The 25206-nt window shown below is 31.8% G+C and overlaps 2 protein-coding genes across 2 annotated transcripts; one reads left to right on the top strand and one right to left on the bottom strand.

Annotated features, from left to right (window-relative positions):
- The first annotated feature begins 504 nt into the window (after positions 1 to 504).
- LOC111713043 (Kv channel-interacting protein 1) lies at positions 505 to 17152 on the top strand. The gene is made up of 12 exons (XM_023487833.1): positions 505 to 537; positions 1731 to 1786; positions 2573 to 2622; positions 4905 to 4980; positions 6075 to 6190; positions 7493 to 7566; positions 11101 to 11133; positions 12584 to 12637; positions 13701 to 13745; positions 14849 to 14944; positions 15569 to 15630; positions 16227 to 17152. The coding sequence occupies exons 1-12, from the start codon at positions 505 to 507 to the stop codon at positions 16291 to 16293; spliced, it is 762 nt and encodes a 253-aa protein (XP_023343601.1). The 3' UTR covers positions 16294 to 17152.
- Positions 17153 to 18822: 1670 nt separating this feature from the next.
- On the bottom strand, positions 18823 to 22052 carry LOC111713042 (uncharacterized). The gene is made up of 7 exons (XM_023487832.1): positions 21957 to 22052; positions 21472 to 21506; positions 20699 to 20765; positions 20415 to 20480; positions 19976 to 20080; positions 18985 to 19093; positions 18823 to 18846 (listed from the first exon to the last, which is right to left on the bottom strand). Exons 1-7 carry the CDS (start codon positions 22037 to 22039, stop codon positions 18823 to 18825), a joined length of 489 nt encoding a protein of 162 aa, XP_023343600.1. The 5' UTR covers positions 22040 to 22052.
- Between the last annotated feature and the right edge of the window lie 3154 nt (positions 22053 to 25206).

The raw sequence follows: 25206 nt of genomic DNA, 5'->3' as shown, positions 1-25206 counted from the left end.
CAATCCTCAATTAATTAATTAAATTATCACTATTATTGAAGTCATTTAAGATTTTAATCCTAAGTTTAACGTGTGAGGAGGGGGTTCTAGTAGTTTAACGTGTGAGGAGGGGGTTCTAGTAGTTTAACGTGTGAGGAGGGGGTTCTAGTAGTTTAACGTGTGAGGAGGGGGTTCTAGTAGTTAAATTAGTTCAAAACTGTTTCATGTCAAAACTTTGCAACCATATTAAGTTCTAATAAGTGAAAATAATAGAAAACTTATTTTAAAATTTTTATAGAATATGCATGACACGCAGCCAGGGTCTAAACTTGGAGAAGGTAATATTATATGAAATGTATCGTGAAAACATTTAAATAATAAATAATTAATATAAAATTATCAATAAAAAGAGCAGCTGTCGACGTATTTTTCAGTTGGACCAAATTCTAATACTTACAGCCATATTATTAATATTTCTAGGATTACCACAAAGACGGTCACAACAAAAAAATTATTATCAGGTATATGGTTTATTCAGGAAACCATGCATATAAAAAAGTATTTATTCCGTACAGTCGTCTCTAAAGCCTCATTCATTGTAGGTAACTCTGTATCTTAATTTCCATCAGAGTTTTATTTTTTTGTTAAAAACGGACAAACCACAGAATAACGATTATTTTTCATCTTAAACAAATCTGAGAAAATTTTACAGAACTATAATTAGATTTTATGATATCCCCTTCCCCCCCTTTTACTTAATTAATTCTACTAATTTGTATATTATCGAGAACTGAGAAACTCATACATCTTTTGGCATTGTATCCTGTGTATCAAATCATATTCAGAAGCGGAGCCAAAAATTGTGTTTTCATGTCTGGAATTTAATACTGTTTTATTAGATTTTATTGTATACATACATACACTACAGGATATATAATCTCCATACTTCCTACTTTTCAAACCAGCTGCTGTAAAGGGATTGTCGGCCTAATTTCTAGTGACCCTCCATTTATTGTGGCATGTCCGATTCACAACGGTAACCTTCGAACCGTTGTTTAATCAAAAATAAGTTAATTATCCCTGTTTTTCCATCCTAAAATTGATAATTATCAATACCGGTTTTCATAAAAATAACACCTGCGAATTGATGAAACAACAGTAGACAGAGAAGGATTGTCGCACCTCTGCCTCTTTAGTAAAAGTAAATTCAATCTATATGAAGCATAAAGTCTGACCGCGTCAACCTTGTTGCACCGACTAGTCCTGTTCATAGAGCTTTGTACAGTACAAACTGGGACTGCAAAGGTTGATCCGGCTCGGAAATACAAATGTACTTCGGCTGCCTGTGGAGTTCAACACATTCTGGAATGAATATTATATTTTAAACTTTAAATTTGTTCATCTAGTTTTCACAGTTCGTAGTATCAAAGGTCTGCTTAACGTTGCAAAAATATCAAAGGCCTACATAACGTTTCAAAAATATCAAAGGTCTACATAACGTTGCAAAAATATCTAAGGTCTTCATAAAGTTGCAAAGCAGGATTGCAAAATACAAGTTTATTGAGAGAGCATAGCAGCCAAAGTTAGGGGTCTATTTTTTTGTTCAATGAGCTGGCCTTGAAAAATTGGGCTATGAGCATGCATTGCAACCATATATATTTACTTTAATTCCTTTTCTAGGAGGGGGGGGGGGCGTCGGACAAAACGGCAGACAGAACCTAACGGAACTTTGCCAAATCCAACTTTTTCAGGATTCTGGCGAGGAGCCCCGGCCATCTAGGCGGAAACAGAAACCTTTCCTTTTCAGGTAGTCATTTATCATTTTAGTCAGCCATCTTTATTATTGTTGCAGTTATGTTTTTCGGAGGCCATTTATTCTATTATTGTATATAGTTTTACTCTCAGCTATAGAAAGCCTGCTTTTTAACCTGTTGTGCAATTTTCTTATATTTCCATTCAATGTCGGAGTAAATTATTTTAGTTAGCTTATCAAAAATAGCTAGAGCTTCACTATTTGAAAGTATCATAAATGCATTTACAGGGTTTCCCAGAAAATAGGAGACTTTAACGATGACCCAAGACTAATTTTTTATCTTTAATAATTTATTTTTGGATAAGGGTTGTGGGCACAAGCTCACGCATACAAATAAAAACGAAATATCAATAAATCTATTTCCAGGACCCAAGACTAATTAAACATGATGATATGAAGATTTCGCCTGTTTTTACTTTAAATATGTTTTTTTTATTGGTATATAAGAAAAACTAAATAAAATCCCCACAGTCGTCTTAAAAGCCTCATCCTTGCGGGTAACCCTCTAATATTAGTACAGTACAGTACAGTACAGTACAGTACAGTACATACTTAGTCCATAGTCCGACAAATTTTGAATTGGACATTTTTTCTACAAGACCGCAAGGTGAATGAGCTAAAAAGTTAAAGGGACTGTAAGCGTAATTTCAAGTGACCTTTTAAACGAAAATGGCAATGCCTGTTTCACAACCGAACCCTTTAAAGATTTGGCTCTTCAAATATGAATTAAATATCAATATTTATAATATTTTACTTAAGTGACATAGCAATCTATTTCAGGGTTTGGAAGTTTCTCCGTCATGCTGCAACAGGAGTCATTCATGGAGAAAGTAATATTTCAATAATTTGCTAAACCTCTATCAGGGCGCGTCGCGCCCATCTTCTATTTCAACTTTAATTTTTGCTTAATCTTTCAGCATTTTCTCTTTGTTGAAACAATACAATTTTTTGGGGGGATTTACAATTTCTTCGTGGATTTTTAAAAATTTACGAAAATCAAAAATTTGGGCTTGTTTATAAAAATCCTAAAAAAATAAAAATTAAACTATAAAAAAAAATGTTTAAGATTCTTGATGCAACCTGGCAACTGATTAATTTCTTGAATTTTGCTGAATAATAATTTGAATATTTGGGGTTTCTTTTCTATACAATTGTTGACATGGCACTGTTCAGAGAATCTTGTTATTGAAAATAAGAAAATTCCTGATATTTTAATTTAGAATTTAAAAAACGAAATTTCATTTTATGATTTTACCCCTTAAGAAGTTTATTTTTATGTCCCAAATATTTTTTAATTTGATAAAATACTTATTATTAGCATAAGTATTATTCTGGTTTTGTTATTAATTTACAAAAGAATAAAAATATTTTTAAATTTTCCAAAATAAGAATTATGAATATTGACCATGTATTCAAAAATAACTAAAACGATGACCGAAATGTTAAATACTGTGTTTTATTTTTACATTTTGGGCATAATATAAATTTACTAAATTATCAATATCTCCTCNCCCCCGCCCTATCCAGACACCCTTACATTAATAAAGTACCTCAGCAAGAGATAGGGTTAGCACTAAAAACATGCATATTTTACAAAGTTTCTCTTCTTGGTGTATTTTTCTAAACCTTTTACCTTAACAAGATTTGTCTAAACATACATATATAGATAAGGAAACTTTAGAACTTTGACCTTTCTAAGAACTTACATATTCTCTAAAACATTATCTATCTAAACAGTACAAAAACACGCTTTTATCAAAAATTATAAAGCATTACTTACACCATAAAAATGATTACACGCTTCAGGCTCTAACTTTATAATCTTTACATCTTTGCAACCTGATGGTGCAAACCTTAGATAGATCTAACAGTATTATTACCTGGAACCTCTAGTACTAGACCTAGAGATAATAGCTAGGCATAGACCTAGCAGTATTATTACCTAGAACCTCTACTACTAGACCTAGAGATACCAGCTAGGTATATATATATAGACCTAACACTATTATTACCTAGAACATCTACTACTAGACCTAGAGAAAGCAGCCAGTTTATATAGACCTGTCAGAACTATTACCAAGAGCCTCTACTATTAGACCTAAAGATATCAGTTAGGTATAATAGACCTAACAGTATTATTACCTAGAACCTGTAATACTAGACATAGAGATACCAGCTAGGTATATATATATAGACCTAGCAGTAATATTACCTAGAACCTCTACTATTAGACCTAGAGATACCAGGTAGGTATATAGACCTAACAGTATTATTACCTAGAACCTGTACTACTAAACCTAAGTTACTAGCTAGGTATATAAACCTTACAGTATTATTTCATAGAACCTCTACTACTAGACCAAGAGATACCAGCTAGGTATAGACCTAACAGTATTATAACATAGAACCTCTACTTCTAGACCTAGAGATAGGAGCTAGGCATAGACCTAACGTTGTTATCACCTATAACCTCTACTACTAGACCTGGAGATACCAGCTAGATATATATATAGGCATAACAGTATTATTACATAGAGCCTCTACTACTAGACCTAGAGATACCAGCTAGGTATATAGACCTAACAGTATTATTACCTAGAACCAGTACTACTAAACCTAAGTTACCAGCTAGGTATATAAACCTTACAGTATTATTTCATTGAACCTCTACTACTAGACCAAGAGATACCAGCTAGGTATAAGCCTAACAGTATTATTACCTAGAACCCCTCTACTACTAGACCTAGAGATACAAGCTAGGTATAGACCTAACAGTGTTATTACCTAGGACCTCTACTACTAAACCTAAGTTACCAGCTAAGTATATGAACCTTACAGTATTATTACATAGAACCTCAACTACTAGACCCAGAGATACCAGCTAGGTATAGACCAAACAGTATTATTACCTAGAACCTCTACTACTAGACCTAGATATACCAGCTAGGTATAGACCTAACAATATTATTACCTAGAACCTCTACTAATAGACCGAAAGATATCAGTTAGGTATAATAGACCTAACAGTATTATTACATAGAACCTCTACTACTAGACCTAGAGATACCACCTAGCTAGGTATATATATAGACCTAACAGTATTATTACCTAGAACCTCTACTACTAGACCTAGAGATACCAGCTAGGTATAGGCCTAACAGCATCACTTCTCTATCTGCTACAACTGGGTAAGTCACTAAAATCTCAAATAAAACAGTATTTAGATTAATATTTTTGCTTTTTTTCTCAACCAAAACTCGTTTCTCTTAAAAGTTTTTGACAAGTTTCTGTAGTAGCAATCAGTTAAAGCAGTTATCATTGCAACATTTTAAGATTTGATCCAGCAGATATCATAGTTTAAAATCACAGTTTTGTAATATATTGATTAAATTAGAGCGAAAGGAGATTAATAAGTACAACATTCCAGAAATGATTTAGATATAATTATGTCTACTGATGCTGATGCTTTTTTAATTCTTTGAAATTTCAAAAGGGATGACTTTATAATAATCCTTATAATAAAACGAGACATGATCGTATATATATATGCTTTCTATAGCCGGCCAAACGGCTGGACCAATTCGACTGAAATTTTTTGTGGACACTAAAAAAATTCAATAAATTTTTGTTTCAATATTTTTAAAAAAAAAGTTTCCACGGGCAACGCCAGGGCCCTTTAGCTAGTTCCTTAATAAATGAAAGACCGCACAAATTCGATTTGGAAAAAAAAAATTTGATTTAGATTAAATATTTTCAATTTGGAAATCGAGTTTACGCCTAGTTGGAAATGGTTTTCTCTTTTTTACGAAAAATAATTCTTTTTTTATTTTTAACTTTTCTCATCTTTGATCAATTTTCTTTTTCCTTTTTAGTTTTTGAATAAAATTAAAATCATCCTGACACTAATCTGCAGTTTGATGAAAAGGGAAAAAAGAATTTGGATTTTTCAAATAATTTCTTCAATTGAGTGTAAGCGTTATTTCAAGTAACCCTCCAGGTAAAGATGGCACTGTCTGATATACAACGGTGCCCTTACTAGCTTTGTCTGATCAAGTATGAATTAAGCATACATGTTGTTGTTCATTTAAACTGTTTATTTCGTTTCTCTGCTAAAGTAACTTGCGCATTTCTTGTTTATAAGAAACAATGAAAAAAATCGTAGAAAGAAAATTTAAAAACCTAGAATAACTACAATATTTCCACATTTATACTGATCAAATCAAAGGTGAAAAGAATATCACTTCAAATTTAAATGGCAGTCCATTTAATTTTCAATATTAAGGTTTAGTGTTCCCGAATTAAAGAGGATGTACGCCAGTTTTAAAAACGAGTGCCCAGCTGGGTTAATTACACCAGAGATATTTCATACAATATTCTCGAAATTCTTCCCTCTAGGAGGTAACCATAATTCATGAACAGTCCCTCTAAAGGTAACGATATTTCATGAACAGTCCATCTAGGAGATTTCGATATTTCATAAACAGTCCCTCTAGGAGGTAACCATGATTCATGAACAGTCCCTCTAGGAGGTAACGATATTTTATGAACAGTCTCTCTAGGAGGTAACGATATTTCATGAACAGTCCCTCTAGGGTGTAACCATAATTCATGAACAGTCCCTCTAGGAGGTAACGATATTTCAAAAACAGTCCCTCTAGGAGGTAACGATATTTCATGAACAGTCCCTCTATGAGGTAACGATATTTCATGAACAGTCCCTCTAGGAGGTAACCATAATTCATGAACAGTCCCTCTAGGAGGTAACGATATTTCATGAACAGTCCCTCTAGGAGGTAACCATATTTAATGAACAGTCCCTCTAGGAGGTTTCGATATTTCATGAACAGTCCCTCTAGGAGGTAACGATATTTCATGAACAGTCCCTCCAGGAGGTAACGATATTTCATGAACAGTCCACTTTAATCACTTTTTTCTTCAAAAAAAGCTCTTGTCGGTATTGCAGCAATTTTAACTATAAAAAATCCACTTTTTAATTAAAGTCTTTACAATATAAAAACATCTATTAGACTTTCTTCTCAAACTTATTGATTAATTTTTTAATTTTATATCAAATAAAATGTTGAGTTATGTTTCAAAATCTGTTTCTCTCTAAAAATTCCGAAATCCTCTGAAAGAGTCTAACTTCAATTAATTCCTTCCTCCATATCATTTAATAGTTTGATTTACGGATCCTCTTTTTGATTTTATTAATTTATATCTTAAAATTGAACATTTAAAAATGTTTGTGCAGGTCAAATAAAAACTCTTTTCCGGGTGACATTGCAGATCAACCTTATCAGTTGCCATGGGTTTTCTTAAAAAATTGACTAATGAATTTTTGCATTAGAGCTTAAGAATTTAACACATTTTACGACGACGATATCTTCCTGACTGTAACTCAGACAACAGTTTTACGTTCCGAAAGTGAATCAGACATGCAAATCTTTAAATAAACGATCACTTAAACTTTAAATTATACGGCTACAGAGCTTGGAACTTTTAAATAGTGGATATCGTGATTAATGCTTGATCCCACTCTTTTTCTTAATCTTGAGATTAAATAATGCTGGTTCTCCTCCTGTTATTAATCTCCAGATTAATTAACCGATCGGGATTAAGGATATCCCATTCGAAAGTGTTTAGCTCAGATCCTTTTAGTAGAGTTAAAGAGATTGATTTGTTAATTCAAAATGTATTTAGCTAATCTGAGTTCCTACTCCAATTATATATTCTCAGCTTTGGACAGAAGGAGCACAGGGCTCATTACATTCGAGGTAATTAAACACACAATTCCTTTAATTTGAATTTACAACACACAATCACTTTAAAGGGAGTGTTCGTTAAAAATGAAAGGGTGTATATGCTAGACTGATATAGAATTAAATTTTTTATCGATGCCTACTAATATCTGTTTTCTATATAAGGAGAAAATGGTTAAAAACGTCTTATACTTATACCCACTCAATAAAAATGCCATAAAAAACTATAATTTAAGGAAAAAGACCTAATTCAACCTTGGAATCACATATAAAAGAGTTTTAGGTCGTCTTTACAGTCTCATCCTTTGTGGGTAACCCTGTACCTTGCGGCCAAATAATCTTCTTAAATAAAGTGCATGATACATATATATATAGATATTATCTCTCTGATGTAAATTTTCTATCAGAGGTTTAAACCATTAGGTAACAAGATGTAGAGAGAAGGTTCAGTGAAGTAATCATAGTTCCTAGAAATCGTTAATTACATTAAATGATTTAATTACTATAAGAATGTAAGTGACAAGCATAGAAAGTTAAATACAGAACTTTCTCATAATAAGTCAATTACATGAACTACGGCTATAACCCATCTCCCACAACCAGTGTTCCCAGTACTCCCAGTACTCCCACTCTCATGACTAAACTTCTAACCTAAGGTAAACTCAGCTTCCATGTATACTTGAAGAAAAACAATTAAAAGTTTTCGTTTTTTTTAAACGGCGCGAACCATCAGACATGGTTTGTTGGCTTTGTATACAATACGATTTTCCATTTCCAAAAACCTGTAATGAGGTGAATAAACTTGGGAGTGAATGAGTGTAACATTTTCGATATCAAATAGAAAAAACTGAAGAAAAAAATACTAATCGGCTTATTTTTTAGAAACTTCAATTTATAAAAAAAATAATTAGTTAAAAGAGAAAATTCTAAAAAAATTGTTTATTTTTCTCCCATTAAATGATTTGAAAAAAAAACGTAGAATCAATCCATATGTTCGTTCAAAATGATTAATGATAAAATACTTTTTTGGTTTTAAAAATCCAAAACTGGTTTCTCTCAGCCTTATCGACAGACAAACAAACAGACAAATATAGATTACTCCAAACTAAAAAAAAAGGACAAGAACCTTTCACATTTGGATTCAAATTCTAAAATTATCCTTTTTCAATCTTTTCAAATTTTTAGGTCTGAAAATCTCAATTTACTGCCAATATGCATTAGGACCACCATATATCTACGTAGTCTTAATGTTTGGACTGTGTTACTGTAATGAATAGAACCAATATATATATATTTGTTTATTAGTGTATACTGTATATAATATATATAAAGTTTATTACCCGAAAAGATAAAGATTAAGCTGTGGCACCTAATTCATAATTGGATATTTGCATAATATCCTCCTCTAGGTTTACTATAATTCATAATTGGATATTTGCATAACATCCCACTTTAGGTTTACTATAATTCATAATTGGATATTTGCATAATATCCCCCTCTAGGTTTACTATAATTTACACCACACAGATATGTTTGAAACCATGTTAGATGTAAAAATAAACCAAATTACTGAATTATTTTTTTGTAACTATAACAATGTACCTTTAAGGTAGGTTATATATTTATATATGTAGATATAATATTTATATTAAAGATATATTTGAAAACATGATAAATGTAAAGCTAAATAAACTGTTGATTAATATAATACCTTCATACTATGTGTTGGATTGAAGGATGTTGAATAGAAGGAATATAAATCAGGATGTTGACAGACGTGGAAAAATAATCTACTCCAACAAGATTTGAATAGAATTTTAAAATTTAAATTCGTGGCCGCATATTCATATTTACAGTGCTGTCTTATAGGTGTCAGCCTGTCTATTTTTATAGCTGTCTAGCAGTCCAGGTGTCAGGCCAAACCCGTTCAATATGAGAGTCAACCAGGACACAACCCACCTGGCTCTAGATGCCACATAGGGACACAAGCGTAGCTATCTAGCTGGCTATGTGTCGGCCTGTCTATTTGTCAGCCCTTCTATGTGTCTAGCTGTCTTGGTGTCTAGTTTTCAGCCTGTCTATTTGTCTATCTGTTTAGCTGTCCAGGTCTCCGCCTGTCTATTTGTTTAGTTGTCTAGGTGCCTAGGCGTCAGTCTGTCTATTTTGCCTTGCTGTCTAGCTGTCTAGCTGTCTAGGTGTCTAGCTGTCTAGCTGTCTAGCTGTCTAGCTGTAAAGCTGTAAAGCTGTCTAGCTGTCAGCATGTATATCTGTCTAGCTGTCTAAATGTCAATCTAAATATTTGTATAAGTGTCAGCCAGTCTATTTGTCATGAAGTGTCTAAATGTCAATCTAAATATTTGTATAAGTGTCAGCCTGTCTATTTGTCATGAAGTGTCTAAATGTCAATCTAAATATTTGTATAAGTGTCAGCCTGTCTATTTGTCATGAAGTGTCTAAATGTCAATCTAAATATTTGTATAAGTGTCAGCCTGTCTATTTGTCATGAAGTGTCTAANAAACCAACCATATATAAGAATATAAACCAACCATATATAAGAATATAAACCAACCATATATAAGAATATAAACCAACCATATATAAGAATATAAACCAACCATATATAAGAATATAAACCAACCATATATAAGAATATAAACCAACCATATATAAGAATATAAACCAACCATATATAAGAATATAAACCAACCATATATAAGAATATAAACCAACCATATATAAGAATATAAACCAACCATATATAAGAATATAAACCAACCATATATAAGAATATAAACCAACCATATATAAGAATATAAACCAACCATATATAAGAATATAAACCAACCATATATAAGAATATAAACCAACCATATATAAGAATATAAACCAACCATATATAAGAATATAAACCAACCATATATAAGAATATAAACCAACCATATATAAGAATATAAATCAACCATATATAAGAATATAAACCAACAATATAGAGTTAGATTTTTTTCATTTTAATTATCAGAATAAGAAAAAAGTAAAAAGAAGTAATCTATTGGGATTTTTTAAAGAAATCTGTTTTTTTGACCAATAACTGAAATTTCTAAAATATTGAAACTTTTTAATCGATATTTTTTTAACAAAAAGATGCTCAAAAAGTCATGAAATCTTATTTTGATTTTCACTGCATCCTATTATACTTTACAACTTTCCCTTTGATAGTTTTTTCTTAAACTTGATTGGGAACAGCTCCCCCCCGCACCCCATTATCTCTAATTTTCTATTCCTTTTATCTGTATAACCTGATGTCCTATAACTTTAGTAATACATCATCAGGTTGCAAAGATATTGAGATTAAAAAGAGAGTCTGAGGCAATACTTTAATTATAATAATTATAATTTTAATTTTAAGATGAGATACTATAATGATTGTATAGGATTGAATTCGAACGTGGTTTAAAAATCTAAATGGCATTAAAAATTATCCCTCCATATTGATTTCACTTATTTAATTGTTTCTTAACTTTTAAGAACTAAAACAAATATTTTATAGGACTTTGCTCTGGGCTTGGCGATGCTCATTAAGGTAAACCAAACTAAACAAATTGAAAATATTTTTTTCATTTTTTATTTTATTTCACTTGAATTTAAAACAAGGAAGGAATTAAATCTTTGCCAAAAACTCAGATTTTCTATAAATCTCTATATATTTGCAATATGATACTTTGATATTTTAAACAGAATTTAACAGAATTCCTAGTTGAAATATGTAATGTCGACGACAGTGGGTTGACAAGATAATCTTTCGTGGCAAAGACTCTATTCCTTTAATGTCTATATACAAGCCAACGTTTTTTGGTATATGTTAAATTTTAGACATGAACTAAGATTTGGACGTCTATAGTCTGATATCCATGGTCGGATAAAAGCACTCATGTAATTTTGATTCCTTAGCCGAGAGTAGATTTGTGTGGTGTCTTTGTAATGGGGTTTCCATTCGCAAAACTTTTGCGCAATTTTTGCGGAACAAAACGCAAAATTTTTCTTTCTCTGCGCATCAATTTTGCGCGAAAAAACAACAATTTGCGCAATCATTCGCAAAAGTCATTTCGCGCAAAATTGCCCTATTCCGCTTTTGCGAAACTCAAGTTTTGCGCAATTCCGTAACTAGAGTTTTGCGCAATTCCGCAATTTCGTAAAAATCAAACGGTTGGTGACGGTGTGTGTTTCTTAGAATTCAATTCTGGAAAAATCTTGTTTTGGAATGTCTTCCTATTGGTCACTTTTACATAATTGACCAATGACAGTTAAGAAGAGTTCAAATCTCACAATTTTCTCGACAATTTTAGTTTTGGACATGCATATTTCCTAAAAGTGGATTCTTCAGGCATTGGTTACTTTCTTGCATTATTTTATATGAGATTAAAAAGATTTCAGAAATTTGATTAAAAAAATTTAAGAATATAATTCATACTTGATTAGGCAAAGCTTTTAAGGGTCACTTGAAATTATTTAATAGGATTAAAATATTGCCAAGTTTCACACTCTCTAATTTCTATTTTATTAATTTTGGTCCCTTAATTTAAACTTTTTGTAACTGGAAGTAACCAATTGAGTGTAGTATAATCGTTATCATACTCGTATGTTAATATTTTTTTTTGTATATGGAATAAATCTTCAGTTGTTTAATTCTAAGCTTAGAATATCAATTTTTGACAATGTGCCTAAAAAGTTACATTTTGCGTAAAACTTGCGGTTTTGCGCAAATTGCGCAAAAAAAATTGCGCAAAACTAAAATTTCGTTTCATGCGCAACTTTCGCAAAAAATATTTCCGGTTTTGCGCAAATTGCGCAAAATAAATAGCGCAAAACCGCGCAAAACTCATTGCGTTTCATGCGCAAAAATAGCGCAAAAGTTCGCAAAAATAAAATTTGCGCGAAAATAGCGCAAATTTTGCGCAAAAGATTTAGCCATTTCGTGGAAACCATACTTTGTAATAATTTGTGAACTATCCATTAATATTTTCCCTACTTAGGGAACAGCTGAGGAGCGTCTACGGTGGGCATTTTCTGTATACGACATTAACAAGGTAATATTTATGCTATTTATGGTTTCTTCCTGACACTACAGTGTTCGACTGTGTGCGTCCTAAATCTATCAGAATATTGCTTGAGACATCTAGCGGCCAAAGTGTACTGCACCCAATGTGTGTGTCCTGATTATCTATCTATCAGATAAGAATATTGCTTGAGACATATAGCGGCCAAACTGTAATGTCCCACTGTGTCTGTCCGGATTATCTATCTATCAAATAAGAATATTGCTTGAGACATCTTGCGGCCAAAGTGTACTGCGAGCGGTGGAAGGCAGGCGGCCATGAGCCACCACTATTTCCCCTTCCGTGCCACATATTAGCTTTTTTCTCTTCCGGCAGCCATGACCCACCACTATTTCCCCTTCCGTACCACCACATTTGACTCTTCCGGGCAAAACTACTTTTTTGAATGTATATTTAGGGCTTTTAAAGTGTGATTTTAAAAAATTCAGCCGCGTCACGCAAAAAAACACAACTCAAACCATTTTTTCAATTCTACTTAAGATTAATATTTTGTGTGTTAAATTCTTAAACTGTTTTACAATGAAATTGTTGACAAATTTGACTGAGTATTGCATCTTAAAATATCACAAAGTTGGTTAATGAGTGATTTTAAGATGGATTTAGTATAATGAGTTAACCAATGAACCAACTAACCAATGAACCAACTAACCAATGAACCAACAAACCAATGAACCAACTAGCCAATTATTCAACTAGCCAACCTAACATCTTATTGTCAACGCCCTCCTACATTTCTACAAACGTAAGAGTCAAAATGGCATGCATTCACAATTTGGTGTCTTAACCCCCTTATAGTTTTAACCGTTTATCAAAATCTTTAAATCAATCTTTAAACACTTGCGGACGTTTTATTTAATTATTATAATGGAAATAAGCATTTAAAAGTATCAATTAAATTATTTGAAAAGAAAACTTGAAAGATGATAACTTTTTTGCGTTTTTCCTCATGATAATACATTTGAAATCTTGGTTTATTTTTCCAGGATCGGAGTATATATATTAATTAAGGTATTAATTGATATTACTTTTTAAGGACGGAGTTCTAACTCAAGAAGAAATACGAGATATCACCACCTCGGTTAGAGTTTTCTAATCACATGAAATAGATATAATAAATGGAATAGATGGAATAGATGAAATAGATAGAATAGATGGAATAGATATAATAATTGGAATAGATGGAATAGATGGAATAGGTGGAATAGATGAAATAGATGGAATAGATGGGATAGATGGAATAGATGGAATAGATGGAATAGATGGAATAGATGGAATAGATGGAATAGATGGGATGGATGGGATAGATGGAATAGATGGAATAGATGGAATAGATGGAATAGATGGAATAGATGGGATTGATGGAATAGATGGAATAGATGGAATAGATGGAATAGATTAAATAGATGAAATAGATGGAATAGATGGGATAGATGGGATAGATGTAATAGATGGAATAGATTAAATAGATGAAATAGATAGAATAGATGGGGGAGGGTAATATATAAGAAGGAGTTGAAGGATGGTGGGAAGAAGGGGGGGATGGAAGGGGAGGGGGAGAAGTTGGGATGAAGAGGATGTGAGGGGAGGTGGGCAGAGGGAAGATATAAAGTATGTAAAGTGAAATCCCTGATTTCTAGTCAAGACTGAATAAAGAATGTGAAGAACCAATCATCCACTCTACTCCACTCCGTACACTCAAGTAGAAGACATTTACAGAGTAAAAAAATATGTAGAGTGGAATTTACTTAATTATTTACAGAGTAGAAAATATGTAGAGTGGAATTTACTTAATTGTTTAAACCACCCTTTTTTGTACAACAAATATTACCGTTTTTCAAGCGTGCTCAAGAACCTTTTGGGCCCTGGAAATACTTTTATATAAAACAGTCATTAGGAGAGTTTGAAAATGGGATTTAGACAGATAACATACAAAAAGCAAATTTCCTTTTTAAGACCTTTATTATGTTCCTCTGGATTTGGAGCTTTAAAATTTCTGGGTTAATTATAGATAGCATGCTGGTGCAAAGTACTTTTTAACGAGATTGAAAGAAGGGGAAGGTTTATAATTAAGTAAGAGCAAGGAAGAGGCAGGGGGAAACTTAGTAAAGATGTTTTGAAATATCTGTTAAAGTTTTGAGATTTCATCAAAATATTTTAATTTTGAGAAATAAAATGTTCCAGGTTTATGATTTATTGGGACATCCAGGGGGAGAAAAGGAGAAAGGAGGAGGGCCTAATGAAGTTTTTATCACCAGAAAATCTGAAATCATTTTCAAGGTAAGGTTTTTGCATTATATTCCGACCAAAAAGGAGATATCTCACAACAAAATCCTTGAAATATGGAGAGTCACTTAGCAGCCAAATAGTTGTGGTAGTATATTGTATCAAAATGAATAAAACTATTATGAAATATAAACTCTATATGAATGCATCAAATTGAATTTGATAGTAATAGGTTGTAACTTCTAATTCTTAAGAAAATTGAAATATTTACGATCTGAATTGAATGATGCAACTCCATGAATTGAAATATTTACGATCTGAATTGAATGATGCAACTCCATGAATTTGTAGTCTTCGGCATGAGACGTTTTTTAAAACGTTTCTCCTTAAAACGCAACAGATATTAGTAAAATTAGTAGCGATTTTGTGACATCTAATTCAATTCGATATCAGCCTATACCTCCTATTATCGGGAACACTACCTTTAAGGTCATGATTTGTTCATCAATTTTGTGACATCTAATTCAATTCGATATCAGCCTATACCTCCTTTTATCGGGAACACTACCTTTAAGGTCATGATTTGTTCATCAATTTTGACGATTATTTGATAGAAACAAGCCAATTAAATAAGCCTATACATTGTAAAAATTAGCTTATCAAATTTTGAATTTCCAGAGGTTGGATTTGAACGGAGACGGACAGATAACTCTGGAAGAATTTATGTCTGTTTGTCTGAGGTAAAATATTTTAATTTTAAATATGCTAAAATGATACAGTGAGAACCAGAAAATTTTGGAATATAAAGATGCTTTTGTACGCAAGTTTTGACCTTAGAGATGCAGCAATAGTATGGTGTAAACAGACCAATTTTCCTTAGTTAATGATTTAATACGAATAACTAGAAAAAGTTTTTGCTTTTGACAAAGGTTTTCAATTATAACTCAATGTCGTTTTCCTATATTTTTCTGGTTCTCACTGTATGAGCTAATATTCGTAAAGCTTTTGTTGATGAATATGTGGATTAAAACTTTAAATGTTATACAGGGTTACTACAGGGTTACTCACAAAAGATGAAAACCTGGAACTCTAAAAATATAAGAACTTGAAGGATGAATTTTGTTTTCTAGGTTTAAAGTTATTTATTAAATGATTTGGAAAAGACAGAAACATCTTTACAGTTGCAAGATCCGAGAATTTAAGAATAACGACGCATTTTGTGGGCAACCCTATAAAATGGGATCAACCAGCAATACTGGAAAACAGCTCAAATCTTTTTCTTAAGCTCAAATTCCCTCCCCTGGAATCCAGGGTGGTTTGACTTTCTTTTATTCAGGGACTCTGCCATATTCAGTTCATTGGAGTCTCTTTCTCCGACCGTTCCTGTCACCATGTTTAAATAAAGTGTTCGGCAGCAACTGGCAGGAAGTGTGTACAGTAAAACCGGTTTTCAAACAATACAAGCCGCAGCCATCATCCATCCTAAATATGAACCTCAACCTTTAAAACTGTAGATTTCTCGCTTAGAATCCATATCATATACATTAAGATCTTTAAGGTTCTATAAGCGTAATTTAAAATGACTTTCCATTTATAGAGTGGCATGTTCGGGTCAGTATGGTACCCTTGATACCTTTGTCGAAGCATGAACATGTAGATTTATTGAGAATGACTTGAAATTAAGTTTGCGTTCCCTTAAATATGAGACAATTAAAAATACCTTCCAATATCATTACATCCGAGGAGAAATAGGTCAAGGTCACTGTAAACTAAACAGAAGAGGACGGTCAACTTTTTGAAACGTTACTGGTGTGACTTTGTGACCTCATAACTCCTCTAATTTTGATCTTACAAATAAATATGAGAAAACAAATTTATCCAGTTACATATACTCAATGGTTCTTTAATAGAAGGAGGTATGATAGAATATATACTCAATGGTTCTTTAATAGAAGGAGGTATGATTGAAAACATGATATAAGATTTCAAACATACTAACAATTTACTTTAGTTTAAAGTTTGTTTAAATATCATTGGGACGCCACGCTGTATTTAATTATATATCTCTACATAAAAATACATTTGTTTTAGTTATTTCAATCAAAAATTACGCATTTATAATACGTCTTAGCAAATTGTAAAAAACTTTTTTCATTTCCGTACTCTATCATTTTTGGCTTAAGATACATAATTTAAAAATCGGTAAATAGTGTTAGCCAAAGGAAATGAGTTTTTGCCACAAACTCTAACTGTTTCCCCCCAATGTCGTAGACCTTTGATATTTCAAACTATGAATTCTGTTAGATCAAATAGTCTAAGCTTGAAATATTATCGGTTTATACCATCTGGTTGTAAAGATATAGGAATTAGAAAATTTGAGTTTGTGGCAAAGACTCAATTTCTTTGGATTAACTTTTATTAAAATCATTCTTTTGTTTCAAGCCTGAGCATGTATTATTTAACAAGCAAGCACTGTTAGGGCAGAAACAATTTTCTGTTTTGTTATATCTGTGTAAATCTTCTGTGTGCGATGTTAATCAAGGTTCGTTATAAAATAAATCTTTAGAAAACCGCAACAAAAACGTCCAAAGTCTTAACAAGCCATTCTACCGTTGATTCATAAAATTTTATCTAAAAATAAACCTGAAAAAAGTTTTAAATATATTGCTTTTCAATTATCAAAAAATTACTGAGAAGCTCAGTACTTTCTTCTGATTTGATATTTGCACATTGTACTCTCTTTAAGTGTACCAAAAATCCTTTACTTATTTCAAATGTTTAAATGGCATTTTGTGACACAAATATTTTTAAATACACTGTTAAAAACTGAGTAATATGTCAAATAGTTTTTAAGTAATACAATGTATACATTTTCCTGTGTAAAGTTATTCACAAGAAAATACAGTTTAATTATTAATTTGTTTAAGGTAAAAAAACGTTATTGCCGAACCATTTTATAATTTAAACCTATCCTTCAATGTGCTTATAAAATGTATCATTTTGTTGTAAACAATTTCTGATTTGAAAAACAATGACCTCCTCTCTTTTAGTAGTCAACCACAATTGTAGTTTAAGACTCATGAATTTTTTCAATTAGAGAAAAATATAGACAGTAGTCTTCAGAGTTAACCATAACATTGACCTTTAATATAGCTTAAAGTTTAAAGAGTTAGATTCGATACCTTGAAAAGCTTTGTCTGAACAATGCTCCATGATTTTGCGTTTTAGTTTCTATAAAAAAAGTAACTTACACATTTCTTGCTTCTGAAGCAATGAAGGAATTATCAGAATTGAACCAAATAGTCTTCAGAGTTAACCATAACATTGACCTTTAATATAGCTTAAAGTTTAAAGAATTAGATTCGATACCTTGAAAAGCTTTGTCTGAACAATGCTCCATGATTTTGCGTTTTGGTTTCTATAAAAAAAGTAACTTACACATTTCTTGCTTCTGAAGCAATGAAGGAATTATCAGAATTGAACCAAATAGAAAATCATCGCTATCTTCCGCAACAAATGTTTCTTAAGGATACCATTTTGAAGAAGGCATGCCCCCTCTTTTCAATGGAGGCATACTCAAAATTACAAAGACAGTCTATAATGAGGTGTGAAATTATGGAATCCATTTTCACAAAAATAATCTATGAAATGTTCTGGTCTTAGGAATCTATATGGTAATTTTCAATATTATCAACATTAAATGTTTTTATCCTCGGATACTAGACGAGCGCTGATGCATCTTTTCTTGTTTACAAATTCCGCCCAGAGAGAACTGGTTTCAATATGTACGCAGAGTATACACGACCGCAATTAACTTTCCTTGCATTAGTACCTTGAACGAAATAAACTTTTCTTTAATTATTTAAAAAACGAACAAAATGGGTCGTTAACGAAGGATGAACGAACGAAATAATAAAAAACCCGAATGCGCCCTAGTCAATTCCTGCACCCGTAACCTTCAAACCATTATATTTTGAAAAAAAAAACAAGTTTTCATGAACAAACAACCACATAGTAAATTTATAAAGACTGAATAAATTCTTTACAGTCGTCTCTGAAGTCTTATCCTGTATTTATAATGTATGTTTCTTTACCTGTCTATTTGACCTTGCTTCTAGTTGAAGACGACCATTAGTACACTGCTGTACAAATCCCCAGCCTGTAAATCCGCGAAGCATCTCACCATCACAGTACTCCATTCCTCTACACAACATCAAAACAAATAAAAGATTTTTTTTCATCTTTTAAGTTGCAATTTAAGGTTTAATATGCAGTGAATGTGATTTTTAAATATTTTTCGTTTTTTTACCTAAATCAAAATATTTAAAAAATATACTCACAGAAAAACATAACTTTAGACAATATCGTGCCGATTATTTAATGTTACCAAGTCTTGACCTCGGGGTTTTCCATAACAACGCCCTTATTTCAAACATTTTGTCCAGTATTTTGTACATTTTATAGAGCATGTACATTTTATAGTTGAGTCCTGGAAAAATCATCATAACAGGACGACCACAAATGCGTTCTCATCGGAAACCCAAAGATTTCACAGCCAATTTCAACATGAAAACTCGGGGTCTCCAATGAAATATTCGGGTCTCCAATGAAATATTCGGGTCTTCAACGAAATTTTTGGGTCTTCCATGAAAATCTATGGGTCTCCGATAAAAATCTTGTAGTTTCCAATCTTGGGGTTTCCGATGATATTGCACTGGGGTCTTGAAAAAGAGGGTCTCCATTTTACCCCAATGATATGATATATTTCAAGACTCCTTTTAGTTTTGAGTTTTAAGTTTTTTTTTGCGGAGCAGTCTACAATTCATACATCTAAAATTCATACCCAGCATGCATGCATGCATGCGGTTTCTTCTAATTGAATTAAATCACATTCACGCGTTGATCTATAATTCAACATCTTTAAACTTACGGAGTTATCTTTTTATACTTTTTTGTTTACAACACATACATGCCGACAAAAAAAATAGGGAGGAAAAAGTCCTATTTTTCTGGAATTTAAGGACAAAATCGTTATATCCGCTTGCCTCATCTCGCCAAATAATGATTTTATCACTATTTTTTTACCTGTGCTGGCACCTCTCTAGTTCTTGATAATCAGCTGGAATCTTGACAGTCTTAAACTTGGAGTTAGGGTGACAAATCTTAGCTTTCACTCTGTTCTGTCCAATCCTGTACAGTACACGATATTATAATTGAAGGGACTGTACAGTACACGATATTATAATTGAAGGGACTGTACAGTTGACTTTATTTTAGATTGCCTTCCATTTCTTTATAGAGGTATGTTTGATTCACAACAGTACTCTGTAAACCTAGTTTGTCTCAGTAAAAATAAGGAAGATCTTGATCTTGATCTTGATCTTGATCTTGAACTTGATCTTGATCTTGATGTTGATCTTGATCTTGATCTTGATCTTGATCTTGATCTTGATCTTGATCTTGATCTTGATCTTGATCTTGATCTTGATCTTGATCTTGATCTTGATCTCGATCTTGATCTAACCTGAATAGAATTTCTCCCGGGCAGTATTCCTTAGTTCCTAAAATGCATCTCTGCGACTCTTCACGTCTGAAAAAAACTTACCAAAGTACGATAAATAAACTAAGACTTGCCACATTTTCTTTTTTATAGTTTTTTAATTTTGCACCCAGATTGTACTTGTATAAACCTTAGTTATTTATAAACCTTGAATCCGTAATTCATAGTTTGACATATCAAAAGTTTAAGTTTCTATAGAATGTTCAGAAATTGTGAATTTTTAAAGAGTTAATAATTGTGCTAAATACCTTTTCATAATTGTTTGTGGAGGTAGAGGTATCTTCATATCAGACATATCTCCGTCATCAGCTATATCTAGACAATAGTCAGTTATTATATAGATAATCAGCTAAGTATATACAATAATCAGCTATATATATAGACAATAATCACCTATATCTAGACAATAATCAGCTATATCTAGACAAAAAAAGCTTTATCCAGACAAAAATCAGTTATATACAGACCATAATCAGCTATATCTAGACAATAATCAGCTATATCTAGATAATAATCAGCTATATATAGACAGTGATCAATTATATCAAGACAAAATCAGCCATATATAAATAACAATCAGCTATGTCTAAAAAAAGAAAAAAATAAGCCAAGTATGCCTTTAAAAAATGTGTGTATCAAACTTTTCATTTATAAAACGGGCCAATCACTCAAAACAACCAACCCTAGTTAGGCGGGTCCAAACTGCATTGTAAATTGTGATTGCTTATTTGTAATATCTCATGCTTTGTCTTTGAATAAAAATCTGAATATGAATGAAATTGTATCTAGATATATGTACATAAGCAAACTTTTTATTATGTAAACAGCCTCCAGAAATATAACTTTTAAATGAAATTTTAAAGTTTAGTTTAAACTTTTTTATTAAGTTTTAATTCACTTGTTTTTGAAATTTGCTTCATATTTGTAAAAGTAATATATTTTGTGGGAAAAATCAAATTCTTGATGTTTATTTGATGTTGTTTTGTATATAGATAGTTATATTTTGCATTATTATTCTAACCTGCCATCATCAACTTCAACTCAGACATTTCAGAGCTAAAATATTAAATATTTATCTTGAAATTATTTTATCAAAATATTGATAAATATAGAATTAAATGTGTTGTAGGATATCAGGATAATACGTCTATACGTAAATATTAAATATTTAACTTGAAATTATTTTATCCAAATATTGAAAAATGTAGAATTAAATGTGTTGTAGGATATCCGAGACCCCACATTCCACAATTTGTACAAAATACAAAATAGAAAATAATGTCAACTTTTAATGCATCTGGTTAAAAAGGTCACAAAATGTAACATTTTAACAATATCATGCAACAGAAAAAAACGTAAAATCTGTTGTCACATGTATACAGTAAGACCCACTTTGAATAGGCCGGAAGACGACATTTAAATCAATTTTCATAATTGGTCATGCAAATATTTTTCCTCTTTTTTTCGGACAGATATATTTTATTGACACCCTGTAAAAAAGTGTACCTAGAGAGTTCTCCTCCTCTGAATGTTCGCCCTGTGGAGATTGAAATGAAAACCAAAATCTCGAAAAATTTTATCATTTTCATTTTTCTGAATTTGTAAAGTTTAATTTCCTAATCACGTCAAAAAAAGCTAACTATATCTTTGGTTACTGTTAACAATTAAAAAAATGTGTCTGCGAAATTATATTCTGAAATAATAGTTAAGATTAATAATAAGAATAAGAGTTAAGATTCCAATAATAAATTTAATTAAAGTAGACTGTAAGCGTATTTTCAAAGATTGCCATGTCCGATCCACAACAGTATACCCTTAAAATAATGCGGAAAACATTTGTCTAGCTTTAAAGTTTTTATTTCTGATAATTATACTATCTATATCTAATTCATACTTAACAGACAAAGGTTTTTTAAGGGTATCGGGCATTGCCATCTTTGCATGGACAGTCCCTTGAAATTACCCTTACACAGTTCTTTTTCGTCTTGTATAATTGGATCTATTTGGGGGAATTTCAAATCTAAATTTAAAAAGCCTATATATTAGATTAAGACTAACGAATAAGGATCTTATATAAATATAATGCCTAATAATACTGTATTTTTGATAAGAAAGAAAAAGTTTGTTTTTTGACAGAATGTAGTTATAAAACCTTCATTTTCAAGTTGTTCAGTTAAATCCTAATTTTCTTGTCTAAAGAGCACTTTTCCAGGGTTAAACAAATGCAAATCAAGAAACGCCTCACCGAGTTCTATCGTCCATATTTTACAACAAATAATAAATTAAAAACAATGAAAAATAATTATTGAAAATTCATAAATGCACCATGAAATATTAAGATTTAACATCTTTTTTTGCACAAAAGTCATAAAATCGAAAACATAAACATTAGAATAAGAATATTATTGAAACCTGAGTTGCATTTAAAAAAGTGATCTGTTGGAACTAAGATAGCTTTCAATAAGACCGTCTCACGCACGTTTAAAAGAGTTCGGTTTGGACCCAGCAAGCCATAACTTTCTATCCCAATTTGACCATTAAAACATCGTTTGTGTTTTTTTTCTCCTTTAAACTTTTGCTTTGTCAGCGGTTATGTTTAAAATGAAAAAGTAAAAAAAAAACAATAACTCCAAACTTTGTGGGTTTAAAGATTGTTTAATTACAGAATAAAACTCAATTGAATTTTAATTAAAAAAAACCGAACGAACCTATGCCCTGACAATAAAATTTTATTCATTTATTCATTCAAGTACCGGTCCGAATTTTAAGCAGCCAGAGCAAGCTTTACAGTTCATATATGGCAAAACGGGGCAATACACCATGCAAATGAACCATCGAATTGTTGTGAAATAGATGTGTCCTGGTTTCAAAGGAAGAAGCTAAAATTAAAAGAAAAAAATTAGATCGTTAATAACATATTTCATTTGCAAATACAAAATGTATATGTCTAGGTTTACAAAAAGTATAAATGAGCTAAGCTGGTGAGGTGAAACCAGATTCCAAGTCGTTTTAACAATTTAAACAAGAGGTTGTCTAAAACTTTGACGACAAACTTTCAGGTTGTCTTTATATCAGTGTGGTTCAGGGTTGTCTTTATATCAGTGTGGTTCAGGCTGGTCTACATAAGCTGCATAGCATACAAAACCAATGTTTAGTTTGGGAACATTAAAAATAAGAATTTCAAAATTAAATTTATCTATTTGCAATTTTCGTTGGTTTCTTTTAATAAATAATTTAGTTTAAATGTTTAAAAAGTTCTAAACTTTAATCTCCATATTTGTATAAATTGATATTTTCCATCAGTTTGACCTTTATTTCAATCCCAATGGAATTGCAAACTGTATTTCTATGTTTTGAAATACAGACATTAAATATCATTGTGTTCAACATGTTAATGTTTTAACTCTAAAAAATATGGGCCATTTGATGCCAGCTCAAACTAAAAAGCGGAAATCATAACTGTAAAATAAGTTAGAATAATTTTAAATAAAAAATATGTTTTCAAAATGTTGTGAATGGGACTGTAGACACAATTTTAAGTTACCTCCATGTCCGATTCAAAACTATACCCTAAAAGCTTAAATCAAGAATGAATGTGATATTCACGTTTTAAACATTAAAAATTACTATTTTCTATTGTGGTTTCTCTTTAGAAGTGTAGCAACGAGGTCGTCAGAAATAAACAGTTTTCAACCGATATCTTTCACAATACTTGTCAGATTTAAGTTGTCAAGGAACAGGATACTGTTTTGAATCTGAATAGTAGAAAGAAATTACAAGGACAGTCCCTTTTATCTTCCCTAGTCCCTTGTCCCTTTAAACCTCCTTAGTTCCTACTCATTAGTCCCTTTAAACCTACCTAGTCCCTAAAGTAGCCTTTAAATTTAATGTTAGAGGTCTAAAAAACAACATTTTAAAAAGACCTTTAAATATTAGGTTTTTATCATGAATCGCTTATCTCACTCAAATGGAAAAATCGATGTTTGGTACTTTCCCAAAGGCATTTTCCCAAGTGGCAATTTGGCAAGGGTATTTTCCAAAGTGGCAACTTTCCAACAAATTCCCAATTTGAAACTTCCCAAATTTATCCTTATCGCAAATCTCTTCCCTCAACATGTTCTAGACGCTGCGCTCGGCCCCTAGCACATCCTAGCGACAGCACTCAGCCCTCATTGCAGCCTTCGGCGCCTTAGAAAGCCTAACCTAATCTTTGGGAAGTTGCCGCTTGGGAAATTGTCACTTGCAAACCACACTTGGAATAATGCCCTTGGCAAAATTCCTAACACCTCACGGTCACTAGGGAGAGTTTTTAACCCCCCCCCCCCTTAATTAGACAGAAATAACACAACTGGGCTAGGGTTAAACCAGATCCTACCCTTTCCTCGATGGATCATATTCCTCATGCATAAATTACAATACTTACATGTCTAGAATTGCGTGCTGAAAACAGTTGAGATAAATACATGATATCCAGGCCATGGTCTTAATACAAATCTTGGAATTTCATGCCAATCAAGCCAAGTAGGTACTTCAAGCAGAATACGGTATGTAAAATTAGGTAGCAGGATGTTGATTAGGTAGCAGGATGTTGATTAGGTAGCAGGATGTAGATTAGGTAGCAGGATGTTGATTAGGTAGCAAGATGTTGATCAGGTAGCAAGATGTTGATCACATAGCAAGATGTTTATTAGGTAGCAGGATGTTGATCAGGTAGCAAGATGTTGATTAGGTAGCAGGATGTTGATTAGGTAGCAGG

This window comes from Eurytemora carolleeae, unplaced genomic scaffold (genome assembly GCF_000591075.1).
Source record: "Eurytemora carolleeae unplaced genomic scaffold, Eaff_2.0 scaffold1364, whole genome shotgun sequence".
NCBI lineage: Eukaryota > Metazoa > Arthropoda > Copepoda > Calanoida > Temoridae > Eurytemora > Eurytemora carolleeae.
This window is presented reverse-complemented; position numbering and strand designations above follow the sequence as displayed.